Here is a 22,706-nt window from a genome sequence, read left to right on the forward strand (position 1 = left end):
CTGAGAAAAACTTACTGAAGCATCTCTGAGGGTGAGATTATCTGTATTTAGTTTGATTAGACATAGATTTGCGCATTTTATTTTATTTTGCTTGGTGACTTACTTTGTTCTGTCTGTTACTACTTGGAACCACTTAAATCCTACTGTCTGTATTTAATAAAATCACTTTTTATTTAGTAATTTACTCAGAGTGTGTATTAATACCTGAGGGAGCAAACAACTGTGCATATCTCTCTATCAGTGTTATAGAGGGCGAACAATTTATGAGTTTGCCCTGCATAAGCTTTATGCAGGGTAAAACGGATTTATCTGGGTTTAGACCCCATTGGGAGTTGGGCATCTGAGTGCTAAAGACAAGCACACTCCTGTGAGCTGGTTTCAGGTAAACTTGCAGCTTTGGGACAAGTGATTCAGACCCTGGGTCTGTGTTGAAGTGGACTGGAGTGTCTAATTCAGCAAGACAGGGTGCTGGAGTCCTGAGCTGGCAGGGAAAACAGAAGCAGGGGTAGTCTTTGCACATCGGGTGGCAGCTCCCAAGGGGGTTTCTGTGATCCAACCCGTCACACACATCACACTGGAAAATGCAAACTCTCTTCCTAGAGGCGCAATATTCCCTGTGGGAGCTGGGGGGACACAACCAAGTCAGAAGCAAATCCCATGATGCTGCCCCCAGCACCTGTAGCTGGAACATTAAAGTGGAACAAACAGGAAGAATTGTTTGTAATGGTTTATTTACAGTAAGTAGCTGGAAAGTAGCAAAGTAAAAGGAGCTAAGAAGGAGCTTTAATAACCGCAGCACGGCAAGGAGATCCCCAGCTACTGAGAACAGTTTTCTTTATGGCACTAAAATAGCACCAATGGCCAGGAATTAATATAGGGAATGAATGAGTTACAGTCTCACTTTCAGTAACATGTAATAAATCTCTCCGTCCGGCTCACGTTCCCTTTCCTTTCATACTGTCCTTTTCTATTCATTATTGTTCTAGCCCTCACTTCCCAACCCTGTTTATTTTCCTGTGTCTCTCCTCCCTGTCACAGATCATCCCCCTTGGCGGCTCTCTTCCTTCCCTGAACTTATCCCTTCCCCTCCTGCTGATCCCCGGCTGGGAGCCCCCAATGAGATCTAAGGACACAGATCCCTGCTGCTGCTGCTTCTCCCCAACCCCCCAAACCCTGATTGATCAATACTGTGTCCCTGCCACCCCCACCTCCGCCTGTCCCCAGGCCGGCTGTTAGTTCTGCCCCCTGCCAAGCCCCCACCTCTGCCCCTCAGGGCCCCTCCTGCAGGTCCAGGGGATCTTCCCCCCTCCCATCCCTGGGGCCGCAGAGAGGGAGGGGGAGGTGCTTCCAGGGGCCATAGAGATGAGGAGCCAGAGACTGGGTAGATGGGAGTCCTGCAGGGTCAGAGACTGGGGTGTGTGAGGCAAGAGAGGTTGATTTCCGGTTCCCCCCTCAGCTGTGTGTTTCAGGGACACAGGCTGAGCTGGGATCCCACCCCCACCCGGAGCCAGGGTCGGATTCTCTCCCCAGGGACGGAGCCCGGCGGGAAAGTGAAGATCGGGGCCCCATCACCAGCATCGATAAATGTCACCTGCCCCCGGTCACAGTCCAGACAAACCCGGATCCTACTGGGGACCCGGCTCAGGGGCAGGGGGGTCACAGGGGAGGTGAGAGCCTGGAACTGACCCCACCAGCACCACTGCACAGCCCAGATCCCCCCCTCAGGGCTAGGGCTGATCTCTCCCTTCCTCCTCACAGACTCTTTGGCCACCCCCACAGCCCAGAGGTCCCCATCACCCATCTCCACCTCCCAGCAATGTCTCCCTGAGGAGAATCCCTCACAGCCCAGCACACAGGCCCAACAGTCAAATCTCTCAGGGTAGTTGGGCAGTCGCTGCTGTGTGTCTCCCCGTCTCACACTTTTCTGATCCTCAGACAGGACAAGCCAGGGATGAGCCGTGTCTGGATCCAGAGTCACATTCACTGGGGAGAGAGAATCAGAGCGTTAGGGGCAGAGCTCAGCCCTGGGGGAAGCTGGGACCATTTCTCACACTCCCCAGCAGCCCTGGTCTGGCTGGGACAGGCCTGGATCCCAGGAAGCTGCCTCTGTCCTGGGCACCTGAGACTGAGCAGAGATGTCACAGCAGCTCCGCAGTCTTTGTAACGGGTCCCATTTCATTAGTTTCTCATTTATCACAGAGGCTTCAGCTCCCAGATCCCGCTGCTGATGCTGCCCCATTCCCAGTGGCAGAGACACAGCCAGGAAGGCGTCAGAAGCTTTTATTGAGGGAGCAGAAGTGGCAGGTACCAGCTTTAAACCCCAGAGGGAAGCTCCCTCCCCTAATGCAGCCTCCACTCCCAGGCCAGGGAACAGAGAGGAAGGTGCAGCATTGGGGAAGAGCCACATAAGACCAGAGCATAGGAGGTGGCATTGGGTGGAGTAGCCCCATCCCCAGCCCAGAGAGAAGGGAGTAGCTGCTGGCATCACAGGAAGATCATCTCCCCAATCCAGGAAGCAGTGAGCCGCTCCAATGGGAGAGCCCAGCCCTAATGGCAGGATGTTGGAGAAGAGTGATGGGGAGACTCCCTGCACTGGGGTAAAGCAGAGGGATGTGGCAGAGAGCTCTGTTCACGTGTGACTCAGTTAAGAGTGTTTCTGTTCATCAGAATGGGCATGAACTCAGCACTAAGGTTGGTGTCAGGACTGTTTTTGTGTCCCCGCCCCCTCCGTGGCTCTGACTGAGGCCCTGTCCGCTGGCCAGGCTGGGAGACTTGCCCGCTATGGAGAGCCCCTGACACTCCACCTGCCCTGGACATGGGTCCATGGGCCTCTGGGAGCAGCCGCCGGCCCATGTCCCCGCTCCCCGGGGTGCACCACCCTGCACAGGTGGAGGGTCTAGGGCTCCCCAGTGCAGTCCTGGGATGGCAGCCCGGTTCTGGCTTCTGGCCTGGCCAGGGCCTCAGGGAAAGAGGAGCAGGGGTGGGGCCACTGAGAGAGGCCAGCACCAGGGAGAGGTTGGTGCCACGGGGCAGGGGCTGTGCTACACACAGAGGAGCTGATCAGCTGCCTTACCCAAAGCACAGACACTGCCCGCGATGCTCCACGCCTGCCCAAGGCTTGCAGTGTGGGGGAGCAATGTGGCCCTCTTCCCCCAAACTATGCCCATGCTGAAAAGTGTCCTGGTCATCCCACTTTTAAAAGGGTATATGTGGGGGGGGGGGGGGGGGGGACATTGTCCCCTGGATCTCCTTACCGTTTAATGTGTTATTTTTAGGCTGTGTGTGTCATGGCCGCTGTCAGTTTGGTTGGTAACTTTAGCTACAATCTCATGAAGATGTTTTCACTAGAATTTTCTCATAATTTAAAGGCAATCTTCACCTGCAAACTCACCCTGTCTGTGTGCTCCAAATGATTCTCCCCTTTTTCTCTCCAATTCAGACAGCAGAGTGTCTAGAGGGAGAAAGGAGAAGAGAGGTGAGATTTCAGACTTTCATATTTATAACAGCATCCCCACTCTGAAACTGTTTTATAATTATGACAGAGAAACAGACAGAGAGGCCCAGAGACACACTCAGGTATTTAATATAAAAAGGTCTGAAACCCATTTCCCCCCTCAATCAGGCATCTCTCAGCAATGGAACCAGCATCCTTGCAGCCTCACAACCATCCCAGGACAGACAATCTGTCAGTGAGATTTACTTTTCCCTCATCATCCCCTCCCACCCCTCAGACTCCAGTTGGTTTGTCTTGTTCACTTACTGCCTTTTGTCGTAACCTAGACCCAGATCATGCAAAGATGTTGGCATAAAAGTAACTTTACCCACTTTGGTCCCTTTGACACTAACGGGATGTTGAGAGTTTCCTAAATCCTGGCTCTAATTGTGAGCTGTTGGGTCTGTTTACTCAGCGTCTCTACAGAGAGAAGCACGACGAGGCCTCATCCTCCATAGGCAGAAATAGAAATAATAGTAAAATCATTTTATCAAGGTGGAAATTGAGGCAGGGGAAGGTTGGCTCAATGAGTCAATTCCCCCCGTACCGGGAAAAGGAGAGAGGGGAGGGGCCATTTGTGACTCCGCTATTCAGTGGCTGCAGGGGCCGGTGCAGACCTTGGCACAGGCTGAGGAAGTTCTGAAGCCAGCCAGAGTTACATCCCGATGACAATGGCCCCCCGTGTGTCTTGCCCAGTGTGCAGAGTGTCCGAGGCCCAGCTTTACACTGCCCACGTCCCTCTGTCCCTCGTCCACCCCCCTCCCTCTTCCACCCGCCCTCACCCCCCCACCCCCCATTCCCAGCCCTCTCAGGAACACGCCTTGTGCCTGCAGCTGACGGGAAGGAGGCACGCTGTGCTGGAGGGATCCCTCACCATGGGGGAGGGGCTTTCTCCTTCCCCGCAGCCCATTTGGCCCAGACTAGCTGCAAACGGGACCAGAGCACAGTGATGGGCTGGATCCGCCTTTGAGAAATGTGCCCCATGGCTGGTGATGGGGCAGTAGATGGGGAGGGCTCTGAGCTATAGAGAGTTCTTTGCCATGTGTCTGGCTGTTGGGTCTCGCCAAAATGCTCGGTATCCAACTGACCACCATATTTGGGGTGGGGAAGTAATTTCCCCCCCAAGTCAGATTGACAGAGAGCCTGGGGCTTTTTTCCCTGCCTTCCTCTGCAGCGTGGGGCACAGGTCAGTTGCTTTTAAACTAGAGTCAATGGTGGATTCTCAGTAACTTGTGTAGCGGGGCAGTTACCCTGTTCCTGGGATAAAAGGAGGTAAAAGGTGAAAAGCAGCTGAGGTCGGCTGATTGGGGAGGCAGCCACAGCTGGGGCCACACCCAATTAGGCCACAGCTGGCCCTGATAAAAGGGCTGGAAGGTAGGCAGGCAAGAGTCTTACTGCAGGACTGCCTGGGAGTACAGGATACCTTACACAGGGCAGCGCTGGGGCAGGGCAGGGCAGGCAGAGATGGGGAGTTCTGGCCTGGCAAGTCCCCAGGCTGAGGCCTTGCGAAGGGTCAGGGATGGTACTCAGGCTGCAGGGAGGCAGCTGGGGCTAGAAAGGCAGCAGGTCCAACCCCCTTGCCAATGATGAGTGGACATTGTGGACTGCAGGCTGCCCCAGAGAAAGGTGGCTAGATGATGACTGGCACTAGCTACTGAGGCAAGCTGGGTATAGAGGCTTGGGGTTCCCCTGGGAGGGGAGGGGCAGAACCCCAAGGTAAGGGGCACTGGCGTCCAGGAGGGACATGGGGGGCCTGAGGCAGGAGAAACACTGGCCAGCTAATTCCTGGACTGACCAGCAGGACGCGCCTCACCAGTGAGTGCTCAACCTGTTACACTTGAAGTTTTTAAATCATGATTTAAGGACTTCAGTAACTTGGCCAGAGGTTGGGGTCAATTGCAGGAGTGGGTGGGTGAGATTCTGTGGCCTGCAATGTGCAGGAGGTCAGACTGGATGAGTGTGATGGTCGCTTCTGGCCTTAAAGTCTTTGAGTCATTTCTTACTTTACAGTAATTGTCATGGCAAGGCAGGCTTTTGGTAGAAATAAAGGTTTGAATTAATCCATCTGATTGTCTTGGACACCAAGTGTCTGGCATTCTCACCCAACAATTAAATAGAATCATCATCTAAGTGTGAACAAATTGACCAGCACCATTCTCTTCCCACAGGCTCAGCGGCTCATCCCAATTTCCATTCCTAGATCCGTTTTAGGTACCTTTGACCTTCCTCAGAGTCTCCGATAGCACAATAGTTTTCTGGGAGAAATCGCTGACTTGCTCTTCCAGTTCAGGAGAAATCTCCTCTGGCTGCTCAAACTTCCTCTTCTCACACCTGGAGAGAAACAATTTCATGTGATTATATTTCATTGAGTGACTCATTATAAATTCTGGCTAGTGAGTTGCTGCTGTAATGGGCTTGGAGTTAGAATTCCTCAACTTCTCCCAGCCTCAGAACAGGTGCAACACAGCCCATGGCCATGAAATGTTCCCCTCAAAGGACCATTAATATTCTTCAACGCTGGCCTGGAGAGATCAGCTCTGGGGATAAAGGGGGAATTGAGTCTCCATGGCCAATTCACTCCTTGGCCTCCATGCTCTGAGGGACAGGAAGTTCCTGGGTGAAGTGCTATAGAAATCTGACCACTAGGAACTTGACTGAGACACCAACTCCCCTCTCCCCAGCTCATTCCACACAGGTTTCCAAACAGCCTTCAGGCTGCTGGCCTGGGCTGAATGGTGACCAGGGCCCCAGCAGTGACAGGCCCATATTCCATCCCCACAATCCTGAGTGAGCCCATCCCCCAGGGATGTGACATCTCTAGGAAATACTTGAGGTCAGTCTTTCCCACTGAATGGAGAATTCCAGAGTCTTCTGTGCAAGGGTGAGGGCCTCAGGATGAAGTTGATCAGAGAGATTTATATCCAACATGTGACCTTCCCCACACATTTTGCTGTAGAGCCCTGGGGAGATGCAGTGCTAACATCACCACCAAGCTCTTTCCCAGCGTTGTGAAGTGTGAGGGGGAGCGAGAGAGAGCCACATACCTGCTCAAGGTGCTTCTGACATCCTAGAGGAGAGAGAGAGAAAAGAATCTCAGTCCCATCTGACACAAACAGGGGGTGCCAGGGAAGGGATTTAGGAAATATGGGGGAGGAAGGCCCTGCCCCAGCTACTATGCTCCAGTGCTAATGTTTTTCATTCAGTCTCACCTGCAGGAATTCACTCGCTGGCTTCTGACACTTCCCCTCCAGCTCACTGATCAGCTCACTGAGATGGGAAATCTGCTCGGAGAGTTTACTGACATTTTCATTCTGAATCCTCACAATCTCCTTGTCCAGCTTCTCCAGCTGGGCCAGCAGAAGTCGCTCGTGTTCCTCCAGGAACTGCTGCAGTTGCTGAAATTCAGTCACAATCTTCTGCCTCTCGGTTTGTGTTTGTTTCTGTATGAAAATAGGGCAAGGGCTGGTCAGGGACATGGATGGAGCCCGGGGTCCTTTCATGAGGAGCTGAGTGTGCAGGAGGCTGATTTTCTTTGAAAATACTAAGATTTCTGACATTTCATTCTACCCTATGGGTACTAGGCAGGGGATTCTCTCACACCTTCCCCTTTGGCCGCTGTATCCCTCTGAAAGGGATGTTTCTCTGTTGGTCATGGTCAGCATATTGTTATTTATGGTTTGTGGAAATTCAGACCCAGAGCAGCAGAAGGCAGGACTCAGCACTACACTGACAGAGACGCCAGGGGAGTTAAAAGAAACAAACGTTTTAAAAATGCACAAAATGTCTAGACACAGTGGACAGCACTTCACGGGGACATTCAGTTCACTTGGGGAGGATGTTTGAGCAAGCCACAAGAGCTAGACTCACCAATTGAAAGGGAAGCTTAGGGCTTGTCTACACATGAATCAAACTCAGCAATCCAATGGAGAAACACACATATAAGCCCATGTTCACCAAGGCCACACAGGAGTCTGCCTCCAAACAGACCTCCCACTGCCAGTCCATTTCTGGATCATAACAACAGGCACCTACCAGATACTCCCGGCTCTTCCCCTCTCCAGTCGCTTTCAATCCCAGCAGCTTTTCTCTCTCTTCCCTCAGAGTCTTCAAATGGGCCTGGATTCTTTCCTGGAGAAACAGAAATGATTTGGGAGGTTTCATCTGGATAGTTGAGAGGTACTTGGAAGCGGGTGTTTTCCCACCCAAAACCCAAGATGACTGTGGTTCTAATCACTTTGTGACATCAGGACCACCAAGGAGATGAAACCTCATTAATGGAGACTGGGAGTGTGTCACATTCAGACTCATTACCAATTCCGGTTCAGTGTTTTTAGTAATTAGAGATCTTAATTATAAGCAAGCTTTACTGGTATTTGTGAACTGATTAGTGGTACAGAGCATAACAGGGCACCAAAGTCACATGGGGGTGAATCAATAACCCTGTTTTGTAGGAGGTTTAACAAACAAAGTGATACAAATCCCAGAAGCCACCAGGGTTTCAATACGGGCTGGGATTTCAGCCCTGAAGCCCCAGGGACTGCACTGGTTGGGCAGAGCTGGTCTAAGCACCAGGGCAAACCCCATGAGACGCCGGGAGGCCATATGTCTGGTTTGAAGCTGCGCAGTCCCAGTGTTGTGGAGCACTATCCCTGTCCGGTAGGGACTCGGCACTGGACGTGGCTTTGTCTGCTGCAAAAGGGAGAGGAGGAGACTGAGGATGCAGGAGGACACCGGTGGGGGTGGCACCTTCATACAGAATGATGCAGGTGGGTGGCACACTGAAAAAAGCAGTGGTGGGCCCACACAGGGTGACTTTTACTGGTGAGGACGGGCCCATGCAGGCAGGCATGGGCATGTCCGATGTTCTGGGGATGCCTCAGTGACCACCCTAATTAGACATGATGCAGATTTGTATAAAGAACGGGTTGGGGTTTGCACCAGTGCTGTCCTAAACCCTTTCCATGGCAATGCCCCCTGGGCAGATGCCCCACGGTTCCATTTCCTGGTAAAGATCCCGGAAGCAGTGCATTCTGGGAGATTTCAAAAAGCTGCCTGGTGGGACTAATGGAACCACTTTGGCTGGTCTTGCCCACGTACACAACAGAACAGGTCAAACTGGCACCGGTCAGCTCCAGCCTGTGGTTGGTTTTGCTACAACCCAGTCTAATCCCAGTGGTACTTGGCATGGACCTGAGCTGTCTGGAGCCCTTTTGTGTGGACTGAAGGTGCTCAGGATCCCATACACTGTTTAGCCCAGTGATCTCCTCTACTGCAGGCCGGCAGCATCTGAGTTTAATCCCTCATGGAGCGACACGGGAGTTCAGAATCCCAGCGAGAAACCTCCTCTCCCTGCTGGGTCTGGGACCTTTATCAAGGTGTCTCTCCCTCCTAACGTACACACTTCATCACTGGGTGGGACTGATGCTCAGATGTTAGCATGGCAAAGTGGTTCGGGTCTTGGACTGGGTCTAAGGAGATCTGGGTTCTATGCTAAGCTCTGTCACTGACATGCTGGGTGACTGTGGGCAACTCGTTGCCCTGTTTTATGCCTCAGTTTCCCTTCCCATCTTTTATCTAGCTAGACCAGTGGTCACCTACCAGTCGATTGCGATCTACTAGTCGATCCTGGAGATTCTCCCAGTCATTCGCGATCTCTGGCAGTGCAGCAGGGTTGCCCGCTGCTGCTAAGGCAGGCTCCCTGCCTGCCCCAGCCATGTGGCACTCCCAGAAGTAGCCAGCATGCCCCCTCAGCCTGGAGTGGGGGCAGGGTTCTCTTCACTTGCTCCTGCCTGGAAGCACCGCCCCCACAGCTCCCATTGGCCGGAAATTGGGAACTGTGGCCAGTGGGAGCTGCGGGAGTGGTTCCTGCAGAGAGGGGCAGTGCGCAGAGCCACATGCCTCCCCCGGGGCCACAGGGGCTCATTGGCCCCTTCCAGGAGTGGCGGAGGGTTGGGACAGGCAGGGAGCCTGCCTTAGCACCGCTGCACTGCCGCCCGTGACCCACCCGAGGTAAGTCAGTGTCGCCCAGCTGGAGCCGGCATCCCATACCCCCTCCTGCACCCTAACCCGCTGCCCCAGCCCTGACCCTCCTCTCAGAGCCAGCACCCTTTTCTGTACCCTTTTCTGCACCCCAACACTCTGCCCCAGCCCGGAGCCCCCTCCTGCACCCCAACCCCAACCCCCTGCCCCAGGCTCAGCCCAGAGCCCCCTCCCAGACTGCAAACCCCTCGGCCCCAGCCCAGAGCCCACACCCCCACCTGAATCCCAACCTCCTGCCCCAGACTGGTGAAAGTGAGTGAGGGTGGGGGAGAGCAAGCAATGGAGGGGGGGTATGGAGTGAGCGGGGCTTCTGGGGGGGTGTAGATCCTGCTTTCAAGATTTGATATTTTGCCTCTGTTGCCACACTGCCAGATCATTAATTTTCTTAAAGCATCTCCCTTACAATGAAGACTTTACAGAGCTGAGTGATCAGTCACACCCGTGCCAGGGAACTTTCAGTGAAATTAGCCTGTAATTAAAACCCCAAAGGAGCTCCTTGCCTGCAATCAGCCCCTGTGCTGGTGTGGAGGGTCACTGAGGCATCCTCCTGTGAGGATGAGCCTGCAGGAGCTGTGTGTTTAAGGCAGAATAGTCAGGCTGGGCAGAATTTTTTTTTATAATATATAATTTTGACAGACAATGTTTATTTTAAGCAATTTTTATATTTATTGATTTCAACTTTCACAGTTGCACAACAATCTGGGTTTTAAGCATTTCATTCCAATTAAAATTTTCACGGTTGTGGGAAATTATGGGGCATCAGCCAATATTTTGGTCAGACCAGAACTGCACCGCTACCTCGATACAACGCCACCGGCTATAACACGAATTTGGATATAATGTGGTAAAGCAGTGCTCCAGGGGGGCGGGGCTGCGCACTCCAGTGGATCAAAGCAAGTTCAATATAACACGGTTTCACCTATAACGCGGTAAGATTTTTTGGCTTCCAAGGACAGCGTTATATCAGGGTAGAGATGTATTTAATGACACTAGACACTGATATTCAAAAAGTTGAAGCTTTAGAACTGTTAACATTGTTTGTGAGCAGGTAAATCTCCTCCCTCCCCCAGCAGCTCCCCCAGGGCAATAACCCAATGCCTCCCCCACCACCAGGGGCGGCTCTAGGCACCAGCTAAACAAGCAGGCAGAACAACAGGCTGGTTACCGCCCCCTGGGGCGGTCAGGATCCAGCCAAGGACGCTGCTTGAGGTGGGGCCCCAGTGTTTTGCCGCCCCATACATTTTGCCATCCTAGTGCCTAGGATGGCAAAATGTATGGGGCGGCAAAACACTGGGGCCCCACCTCAAGCAGCGTCCTTGGCTGGATCCTGACCGCCCCAGGGGGCGGTAACCAGCCTGTTGTTCTGCCGCAGGGTGTGGCGAGGCAGGGAGCTGACTAAGTGGGGAGCGTGTCCCCGCTGCTCTCCCGCGGGCAGCGGTCACCCCCCCCAGGCGGGAGCCGGTAGCGCGGCCCTGCTCCGGCTGCAGAGGACAGACATCTCCTCCTTAGCTCATCCCCGCCCCTGCAAGCCGAGGAGCGGCCCGTCCTCTGCAGCCAGGGCAGGGCCGCGCTACCGGCTCCCGCCTGAGGGAGGTGTGGCCGCTGCCCGTGGGAGAGCGGCGCAAACAAGCCGAGGAGCGGCCCGTCCTCTGCAGCCGGGGCAGGGCCGCGCTACCAGCTCCGCCTGGGGGGTGGCCGATGACAGCAGGAGAGCAGCGGGAGCCAGTAGCGCAACCCTGCCCCGGCTTCAGAGGATGGGCTGCTCCTTGGCTCGTTCGCGCCGCTCTCCTGCAGGCAGCGGCCACCCCCCCCAGGCAGAAGCCGGTAGCACGGCCCTGCCCCGGCTGCAGAGGACAGGGGAACATGGCTCCCCAGCGGTCCGCTCCTCCTCAGCTTGTCCCCGCCTCTGCCTCCTCCTCCTCCTCCCCTCTGCTCCACCTCCTGCCAGGGGAGGGGAGAGGGGAGCAGAGTCGCAACCTGGGCTGAGCCCAGCACGTGCCGGGGCCAAGGCGAAGACCAAGGATGAGCAGGGCTAGGATCCAGCAGCAGCCCCAACCCCTGGCCCTGGGAGCAGCGGTGACCGGAGATGAATCCACCTCGGGCCAGATCCGCAGCAAGGTAAGAGTCGGGCCAGGAGGGAGGGTCCCCGGGACCCCTGGGGAGCTTCTGCCTGCTGGAGCCCCAGAAGATGCTGCCTCCCTCCCCAGCCCCTCACAGCACTCCAGTGCCTGGAGTCTCCTTCTGCCTCTCCTCCTGCAGGGGGTGAGCGACCTGGCAGAGAGGGGCAGCATCTGTCCAGCAAGCCCAGCATCTCTTCCTTGGCTCCTCCAGCCCCAGAGCTCTCTCCATTGCATGCCCCTCGGGCTCCCAGCTGGGCGGCCTCAGAGCTGGGAAAACGCCAGCAGGGCTGGGTCCAGTGTGTATTCGAGCTCGTGGGGAGCTCTCACACCCCAATGACTAGCGCCTTACCTACAGCAAGTACAGTAGTGCAATAGGAGTGTGACATGAAAAATATCATGTCACATTGTGACACAGTCACTCAAATCACGATTACGTGTGTGTACTGTGCTGCCCTATCGGCGCCATTCATGCTAATTTCCATTTCGCGTCGGTGCCAGTGGTTATAGGGCTAAAATGCCGGGACAAAAACGAAAACGACTTTCTGGCACTGCTTACTGGCAACAAAGAGAGAAATGGCAAAAAGATCTCGTACTTCAAAAAAGTATTTTAAAAAAGTTGACAATCAAGGAGAAAGCTCTAAGCAATGCATTGAAGGTGATTATTCATCAACTGATGAAGACCGATCGAACCAAAGATTACCTTTATCAACTGATAAAGATGAACAACAATCTGACCAAAGATTAGCTTCGCTAACTGATAAAGGCGAACAATCACAATCCATCCAAAGATTTACTACTTCAGCTGAAGAGTCCAGCAATGAAGAACTGTTATACAAATCTAAAACTGAAGAACAATTATTGGAAGGAGGAGAGACTGACATAGGATCGGATCCAAGTATATGGCCGACAATAATTACTGATACAATGCGAATTATTATTGTGAAAAAAGGTCCTTCAAAACTAGATCCTACATTTGAATATCCATTTAATGAGTCGAATCGTCGATTTATGCCATCCAGTATGAAGAAAAAAATGAAAAATGGGGAACAAATTAATCGATCGTGGTTAGTGTATTCACAGACCAAAGATGTAGTTTTTTGGTTTTGCTGCAAACTGTTCTGTAACTCGGACATTCTTCTGGCAACTGCAGGTTTTAATGACTGGCGAAATTTGCATCAGCATTTGAAAGAACATGAAACATCAAAAAATCATTTACGCTCATTGACAAATTGGATTGAGCTGTCAAACAGATTACGTACTGGTACAACAATCGATTCGGTACAGCAACGTCAACTAAATTCTGAAATTCTACGTTGGCAAGTGGTGTTGGAACGTTTACTGGCAATCGTTAATTTCCTAGCCGAACAGTGCCTCGCATTCCGTGGATCCTCGGATATTTTATATGAGAATAACAATGGAAATTTCTTTAAATTGGTTGAATTATTGGCAAAATTTGATAATGTTATGGCTGAGCATGTACAAAGAGTGAAAGATGGAGAGATTCACACCCATTATTTGGGTAAAAATACACAAAATGAGATAATAGAATTAATTTCTAATGGAGTGCGTAATGAAATTTTATCGAATTTGAAACATGCCAAATATTACTCAATTATAGTTGATAGTACTCAAGATCTGAGCAAAACCGAGCAAATGTCAATAGTTTACGATTTCTGAAAATTGATGAAAATGCAGAAGTGAAAATTTGTGAACACTTTCTAGAATGTATACCAGTGAACGAAACTACTGGGAAAGCCCCCAGAGATGTAATTCTACAGAGATTGGAACACTATGGAATACCAAGGGCCGGCTCCAGGCACCAGCTTGCCAAGCAGGTGCTTGGGGCGGGCACTTCGGAGAGGGGCGGCACGTCCAGCTATTCGGCGGCAATTCGGCGGACGGTCCCTCACTCCCGCTCGGATCGCGGCTTTTTTTGTTTGTTTGTTTTGCGCCGCTTGGGGCGGCAAAAACCCTGGAGCCGGCCCTGGGAATACCTTTAGAAAATATGCGTGGCCAAGGGTATGATAATGGCTCAAACATGCGAGGACGACATGCAGGTGTACAGCAAAGAATATTGAATTTAAACAATCGAGCTTTTTTCATTCCTTGCCATGTGCATTCGCTCAATCTGGTTGTCAGTGATGCCGCCAAATCATCTAAAGATGCCGTTTCATATTTTACCACAGTGCAAGCAATTTACAACTTTTTTAGTGCTTCCACACACCGTTGGGCAGTCTTGAAGAAGCATCTTGAACAAAAACTCACACCTAAACCTCTGAGTCAAACTAGATGGGAAAGCAGGATAGAAGCTATTAGACCATTCCAATATTCATCAGGAGAGATTTACGATGCACTATTCGAAATAAGCCAGGACTTGTCGTATGATCCTTCATTTCGACATGAAGCTGAAACATTGGCTCAGAAAATGATGCAGTTTCAATTTTCATGTTGCACGGTTATTTGGCACAATATTCTAAATCAAATTAATTTGACCAGCAAAGTTATGCAGAACATAACCATAGACATATCTGAGGCAAAGACGATTTTGAATAAAACGCTGGAATATTAAAAAAAATACCGTTCAGATGAAGGATTTGAAGAAACTGTCAAAGAAGCAACAACAATAGCAGAGGATCTTGATTTTGAACCAATGTTTGCACCTCAACAATTCATTCGTCCTCGGAAAAAAACAAGACAGTTTTGTTATGAGGCTCATGATGATCCTATTCTCGATCCAAACGAATGGTTTAAAGTTGAATGTTTCTATTGTATTTTGGATGTAGCTATAACTTCCACTGAAGAAAGATTTTGTCAGTTGCATGGTCATTGTGAAACTTTTGAATTTTTATACGATATTGGAAATATTAAAAATCAGTTTTCCAAAGAAGACCTCAAGAAGCAGTGTCAAGACCTACATTTAGCGCTCAGTACTGATAACGCTGCTGACACTGATGCAGTAGAATTGTATGATGAATTAATAGCTTTATCTGAGCTAATAAGTCCTAAAACTTCTCCTCTAAAAGTATTAGAATTTACAGCAAGAAATGATTTTTTCACTCCAAACACTGCTATAGCATTACGCATTCTTTTAACATTACCAGTATCAGTGGCTTCTGGTGAGCGCAGTTTCTCAAAACTGAAATTATTAAAAAATTATTTGAGGTCCACCATGTCTCAAAATCGTATGTCAGGACTGGCATTAATTTCAATTGAAAGTACTATTGCAAAAAATTTAGATTTCACTGACTTATTAAAAGACTATGCAAGTATAAAAACCAGAAAAATTCAGTTGATATACATTCTTTTAATTTATGAGAAACTGGAAGACACTAACGTTTTTCATTACAGTGTATAGTTGAACTCAAATTGTTTGTAACTGTGTTTGGGTACGTCTTCACTACCCGCCGTATTGGCAGGTAGCAATCGATTTATCCGGGATCAATATATCGTGTCTCGTTAAGACGCGATATATCGATCCCCGAACGCGCTCACCGTCGACTCCGGAACTCCAGCAGAGCGAGCGGCGGTAGCGCAGTCGACAGGGGAGCCGTGGCCGTCAATCCTGCGCCGTGTGGACCCCAGGTAATTCGATCCAAGATACTTCAACTTCAGCTACGCTATTCGCATAGCTGAAGTTGCGTATCTTGGATCGATCCCCCCCCAGTGTAGACCAGCCCTTTTTGTTAAAATTACACTAGTAGGAAATTGTTTTATTTCACTAACTACAAATTCTCTGTTTTCATTTTTTAAAAATTTTAAACAGTCAAAACAAAACGGCAAAGTGCAAACATGTGTAAAAGCCAAAAAAAAGCAGGGGGGGCAGCCAAAATTTTTTTTGCTTGGGGCAGCAAAAAACCTAGAGCCGGCCCTGCCTGTAAATGTGCTGCCCAAGCATCTGCTTGCTTTGCTGGTGCCTAGAGCCGACCCTGACAGAAACCTTCTCAGTGCCCTGCATCCAAACACCCTTAACTCTGACCAGGTGGGTTCTGGTGACTATTTCTACATGTGTGAAATATTAAATTCAGAGACATGAATGGAGAGGTCGCCCCATCAGGGCTGCCAGATCCCTTTGCCTTGGGCTGAGGGGGGCTCTTTCCTGTTTCTGGATGAGGGAGAGGCTCTCCCGTAAGTGCTCCCACCTCCTGCTCCCTTTGGCTTGGGGTGGGAAGGTTTCTATTCATGGCTTTTCCGGGTCTGGGGAGAGGCTGTCTCCTGTTCCACGTCTTCCACTGTTCTCTTTGGCCAGGATAGAGCAGCTGGTGGCTTTAACCATAGAAACTGTGTGCAGGAGCTTCCCCGACTCTGCTGCTGGGAATGTGGCCGCCCCACCAGCAGGGGCAGGGAGATGCAGCAGAGCAGGAGGCAGAAAAACAGCCAGATAGACAGGAGTACTCAAGGGGACTGTCTGTGACTCCACGTTCAGGCTGTTCTACTGATCGAGGGGTTCACATTTGATACCTGGTAGTGAAATCTAAATACAGAACTCACAACCTGCGTGGGGTTTGTGCCTTGGTTTGTAACTGTTTGCCCTGAGGTTGGTACTCACATTCGTGAGCTACTCTAGACAGTGTGATGGGAGGACTGAACTTGGCTGTCAGCTGAGTGCTCTAACCACAGAGAGGGTAAAAGTTATAAGGTGGGTGACATCATGAAAACAACCTCCTCCCCCCCGCACACACATTTTGTGTGGAGCGAGGCAGGTGCCTACCTCATTCCAGCAAGAAACGCCAGGTGCTGGGTTCCCATCGGTGGGTTGCTAATAGGGTGACCAGATGTCCCTATTTTATAGGAACAATCCCGATATTTGGGGCTTATTTTTATATGGGCTCCTATTACCCCCCACCCCCTGTCCTGATTTTTCACACTTGCTGTCTGGTCTCCCTAGTTGCTAAGCAGAGATAGATGCCCCTCGGCAGCCCTGATTTACTCACCTGTCTGTGAGGGGGGAAGGGCTCAGGACAATCCTCCCCTTGTCAGCATCTCCCCTTGTCTACCTTAGATGGCTCCCTGCCTAGTGAGCTGTTTTTTCTGAATCACACTATAAGGTGCCTGTGATGGCTATGCACTGTGCAGGGAGTTCAGGCCCCTGACTCAGCTTTGCAGATCACTGCTGTTGGAGAATAACAGAGTTCTCACTTTTTGTTTGGGTACAGCAAGTCAGATACTTTATTTTCTTTCTATCAGTTGCATAGAGGGAGAGAGCTAAACAGGTCTTTTAACAGGTAAACAATTACAGCAAGCATTTATACCTTTTGTTACAGACAATAATGAGCAACAGCTGCATTTTGTTTATACATAGGTTATTTTGATATCTTGTTTTGCTTACTAATGTAGACTCTTAGTCTACATTCCATATTATTTACACATTATCTACACAAGGTCGCAACAACTTTTCACACAGTTCTTTCCCACTTGCCTCACATATTTCTCGCTTTTACAAATTTTGCGTTATTAGGGTTACAGTTAGCCTGACTTTTGCTAACAAACTGTTATGCATTGCAATCCCCTTCCTGTCAGTTCTTTTTTTGCTTCCACAACCCCCCCTTTTGTACTACTAGTACAACAAACATTTTTAAATTTTTATTTGCATTAAGTTTTGGAATTTAGATTTTACTTTAGATGCTTTAACCTTAGGGGTTTTGATTGGATGTAATGACAATGCATGACGAGCATGGACATGAAAGGTACTACTATTATTACATTTTTTACAACAACAACATAATTTTAAACTAACTAATAGCAATACAAGCAATAACATTTTTATAGCAATAATATGATGGGGTTTTTGTACAGTTTTAGTTATAAAGCACAATACATTATACTTAGTACATAAAATAGACACTTTATAAGCTGTATGAAAGGCATACTTTTTAACTTGATATATATATTGAAGCATGTGAATTTGCCCTTGTATTTCAGAGATTTTTTGAACCTTTGGTAACAGTGAAAGCAAATTCTGAAATCGATTAGGCACTAAACTAGTTTAATTAAAGGGTATCTGGAACCTAAGGGCTACTTGCAAAATTTTATTTGCAGGCCAGTAAATAATATGATTGCCTGCAGTGGTAATGAGATTAAAATGTATGTCTTGCAATGTGGTGGCTTTAACATACACACAGCTATTATTAGCTTGAAAAAGTAAGTGTCCTGTCAGGGTAGTTTTTTGTTTTCTACCCTTTTAGCAAACATAGTTATGAAGAGTAACAACTTTTCCTGGCTTCAGTTTACGGATACACTGAAGCTGTGGGGGTTTTAACGGCCAAAATGTCCATTGACTTTTTAATTCCATTTAAATGTTAGGTGTAATTTCAGGAACACTGACTAAAAATTGATTGGGCATACCAGGTAGTTTAATTTTTTAGATGTCTTGGTGAATTACCCAATTTTACATGCATTCTTTTCATGGACCCGGCAGGATTCGGTATGTGGGAGCCCACATTTCCCCAACTGGTCCATATGCTTGGAAGGAGCATTGAGAACGTTCGCACTTTCACCCAGAAAGTTTTTAAGTATGTTTTCATGGCCACAGATCAAATGGTACTTCTGATGTGTCTGTAAGGGCAGTGGGCCAAGCCTGATGCTCTAGATCATTCCGAATGGCCATTAGCTGGTCATTTAGGAAATCCTGAATTTTTGAACGTGCTAGATTTTACTGCAATGCCTTTTCAGCCTCAGTGATATTTAATACCATTTTTGTTAGCAACTTTTGGGTTATAGAACTAAGGGCGGAGATAACATGTAACTTACCAACTTCAGCCTGTACCTGGGTTAGTTGTGCCCCAGAAACAAGGCCAATGGCCTTCTCTAGTTGCCCCAATTTTTTATTATGTTCTTGGTTTTTAAAAATATTTTAAACTGCTGCTGCACTATTGGCCCCATTCCAAAGGGATTCGGTCAAGTCTTTTTTTTTTTTTTTTTTTTTTTTTAAGAGGAAATAACCCAAGCCCTTTTTGAACAATTTGGGTATGTAGAGGTAATTTGGAAACTGGATAAGGGCAATGAAAATATAACAGTTCCTAGTGTAGTGTTAATTACAGTTCATTGATATTTTAATACATTTTTTTTTGGTGTAGTACTATACCACATTTGTTGGTTGAACACCTTTATGTACTTTTGGGAGGCATTGATATTAATGGCATAAGAAGGGGTATATTGCAATAAGGTACAGGTTACATTATTAGTCACTGGAATAATTTTTATGCAGGTAAAATTTTCAGTGGCAGAACAAACCTTTTGGGTATTTATTTGATTGTTTACTAATTGGGTGACCAAATAACAATAAGGGCCTTTTTTATTTAACACAGTGCAAATTTTAGGAACAGCCATTATATTTACTTTGCTATAGAACCCATTAATTGCAATTACAGATTTTTGGAGTTTACTGGTAGTGATATTATATACTTTTATTTTTACTGATTCATTTTTTTTTATTTAATTGTTTACTTATATGGGATATTTTGAACCTTAAAAATATTTTTTTAAACAATATTTAAATAAATTACTAAAGTGTGAAGGACTTGGCCATTGGTTTTATTAAATATATGGCATTGTCTGTATTTGGATGTGTTACAGGGGTAATAGTGTAATGGAGGAGATGGGAGAGGCAATGGCAACAAGGTGCCTTTGGTACTTATAATTTAAAATTTAATTAGGGAGGGCAATACATGCTGAAGGACTTATTTAAAACACAGGGCGCAGCCTGTAGATTTGAAAGACAAAAGAACAGAGGTTTACCCCTTTTGGGCAGTCAGTTATTGCTTAAAATATTTTCTTTATATACACATACTTTTGTTGATTTTAGGCAAAACAGAGGAATTACCCCATATTTTCTTGTATTTGTTTTATAGGCAGCCCAGGTTTTAGTGGCTTTTACCTTATTAGTTAGAAAATTGCATTAATACAGATGCTTTTTGGCTTGCTTTCAGATTTAAAGCTATTTACAGCTTAAAGATTTTTACTTAAAAAAAAGGACACAATTAACTTTTTTAGACTGTTGATTGCCTTTTACTTTTAACTTTTGCTTTTAAACACACAGTGATTTGAAAGAGACAACACAACCTATATTGGTAGGTTTGCATTTTTTTTACCTTTGCTACAATATACACTGTACATGTTCTGGGGAAAATGCACATTTTTTTCACAATTTAATTTTTACAACACTAGCCACATCAATTTTTACACAAGGTGTAACTATTTTTTTTTTTGAACACCGGGTAAAGGCCATTTACTTAACATATAATCCAAAGGGCTATTTTTAGAGGGTTTTACCAGAGACCCACCCATTTTCCTGCTGACACTTTAACAGAGAATTACACAGAGAACAGAGGGAATTATGGCCTAATAGGATTTTATTACAGGAATTTTTACTAATACTGACCGCTACAGGGGACGGGACAGAAGGATTCCAATTTGACTTTAGAGCTTCATTGCACGCAATGGCTTTTACTTTGAGGAATTACGAATGAGAGGCTTAGTTCCGTTTACACACCTAACGCCCAAATGTATAAGACAGAAATTTATTAACCGGTTAACCAAAACAAAACCAGACCAGAACCAGATAGTGTTTTCTTATTCTATTAGGACTCACCTTATTGGAGCACGAACCCCAGGGGCCGCGGTGAAGCAGAGAAAAGGGGTGAAACACCCCGTTGGCGCCGTTCCCAGTTCGCCGCAGCCATCCGGAGTTCAATGTTCGAGCTAGGAGAGTCCCATCTGGGTCGCCAGAAACTGTCACCGAAATATCGGGTTCACCTAGCTGAGAGCCAATAACAGCCAGACAGGGATAAGGAGGAGTTGCTTTATTCTGCAGAAGAAAGGAGAGCCTTGCACCTTGGTACAAAGACTCTGTCTTACACACATTTTACCATTCCAGTTATTATCCTGGGGATTTGAAATCCCCATGCTTATAATTACTTACTTCTTTTCTTTTACTATGCCCTCAAAGTTTTTAACCTGTTTTTAAATTTTTTTATCTGTTGCCTGCCCGCTTGGGCCCGATTCTGCTTTTCTTGCTGAACCGTCCCTTTCATGGGCACTGGCTTTTTTACTACCAATTTAGCTAGGAGGGTGGGCTTCTTAACTAGCCCCCACCCTTCCTGGTCTTTTCCCTTAAACATTTTTACTTACAAGGCTACCCGAGTCCTTTCTTATGAGGCTTGCCACCTGGGCAAAACGCATGGCTTATTGGCGTTTAACTATTTAATTTTTCCTTGTGGCAAACACACTGCTGTTACAGCATATGCAAACACAAATGGTTAAATTTTGACAAGTCCCTGAAGGACCGGTACTTGCTTAGCCAGTGCTTTCCTTTTTGCCTGGAAGTTCTGTCTTAAGGCTTGCAACTTGCCCTGGGTGTAGGTTTGAGTTGCTGCCTGGTTCATGATTTATGCTTTTAATTGCTTAATTTTAGTTATTAAGTACACAACTTTTTCTATTACTCCAACTTTTTTATTGCCCAGTCCTGCTACGACTGGGGTAGATTCACCTGACACCCTTCCCGGTCAACAGGGGTGGAGAGAGGAATGCTAAATTCCTTTTCATTTTTTAGACTTACTGTGGCTGAGAGTAGGCACACTTTTATACTCTCACACGTACATTCAGACTGGCCACGTCTGTGTATAACGTTCAGAGAAGGTGCTGTGCAATCTTTAACTTGCTTCCTCTCTTGGGAGGGCAGTTTTTTTACACCCTGAGGTCTCCTGGGGCATTTTTTCAGTGATTTCAGTTTAGGCTGGCTGCCTGTGGCTTTTTTAGCGTTCCCAAACCATGCCAGCTCCAGGGTCGCAAAGGCAGACTGTTGGATTTTACTGGACAGTTAAGCTTTGCAAATGTAATTTCAGCACTGTAACTTGTATTACCTTTGGTTTGACTATGTTTATATTTTTTTACAGCCAGCTGGGGCTGAAAGCAGGGTTTTTTTGTACTTAGCCTGGTCTGCATTGATTTTTGACCTTGAACGCAGAGCAACTTTTTTTTTTAATCTCTGGACCAAGCTGAATTTTAAATTAACCCATTTTTTTCTTAATAGACAAATTGCTCCCATTGTGTGTCAGAGGCTTTTTGGTGATTAAAAGCTTCTTTGAGATGTATGATTTTATTTAGATTGAAGGTACCTTCTAGTGGGCATTGTTTAGATGAATTTTCACGCGTGTAATGATTTCAATTCTTTAAATACCTGCAGGTTTTAGGACCATAATGTACGTACATGAAATTAGATGGGGTACCCTTAGGGGGTGAGAGGGAATCCTTAGACTGTTTCCCACCCATTTTCCAATCACACACACAGGGAGGATGCCCTGTCCGCGCTAGCGGCTCATAAACTAAGGATCTTTTTCTACACGGTACTCACACAAGAGAGGCTAACAAGGATGGCCACGACCCTCCTACACCTCCCTTCAGCAAAGAGCGTCGGCTAGTCTCAGAGAGACGGCACCGCTTACTCTCGTTGCATCCAGTGAGATGATCAGACTGTCAGTGGCTCACACAGAGAGGAAAAGGGGGAGGGAAGATGGGTTTACACACTTCTAGACCCAGGTAGCCTCCTCGCCGGACGATGCCAGGCCGAGTTAGCGTACCGTGGGTCGGATCTCCTAAAAGATCCTCTAGTTACCGGGCTTGCGTTAGAGTAGTTCTGGTCACGAGCCAAAAGACTTTGCAGAGTACTCTGGGCGTCTTTCGGTAACACTCAATTCACACTGGTGTACACACACACACACACACACACACACACACACACCAAGGCCTTTATTTCCAAATACCACGATGCATTTGTACCTTATGTCCGGACTTAATACACTATGAGGCGGTAACAACCCCTCTTGAGGCGGTAAAAACCCCTTAGCACCGGTGCATACCTATTCATCTCTCTTATGCATATGGGGGTGGCCAAACTAACAGTTTCCCAGAACCACATACAACTATTGGGGGCGGCAAAACAATTCCCCAGAACCGCTCTGCATTTGATCTTGCTGCACAGTCAATAAGTTCGGATGGCGTGAGCCCAACAGGGACAGACAGCCCCACGGACAGTCTTTCTTCGACACCCCAATAGAGAT

The 22,706-nt window shown here is 47.9% G+C and overlaps 1 protein-coding gene across 1 annotated transcript; it reads right to left on the reverse strand.

Moving 5' to 3' along the window:
- Nucleotides 1-1,465: 1,465 nt before the first annotated feature.
- On the reverse strand, nt 1,466-7,654 carry LOC135887716 (zinc finger protein RFP-like). Its single transcript, XM_065415443.1, has 6 exons — nt 7,526-7,654; nt 6,703-6,933; nt 6,538-6,560; nt 5,709-5,824; nt 3,392-3,451; nt 1,466-1,983 (listed from the first exon to the last, which is right to left on the reverse strand). Exons 1-6 carry the CDS (start codon nt 7,652-7,654, stop codon nt 1,466-1,468), a joined length of 1,077 nt encoding a protein of 358 aa, XP_065271515.1.
- Between the last annotated feature and the right edge of the window lie 15,052 nt (nt 7,655-22,706).

The sequence above is a fragment of the Emys orbicularis genome, chromosome 13 (assembly GCF_028017835.1).
Source record: "Emys orbicularis isolate rEmyOrb1 chromosome 13, rEmyOrb1.hap1, whole genome shotgun sequence".
Classification (NCBI taxonomy): domain Eukaryota; kingdom Metazoa; phylum Chordata; order Testudines; family Emydidae; genus Emys; species Emys orbicularis.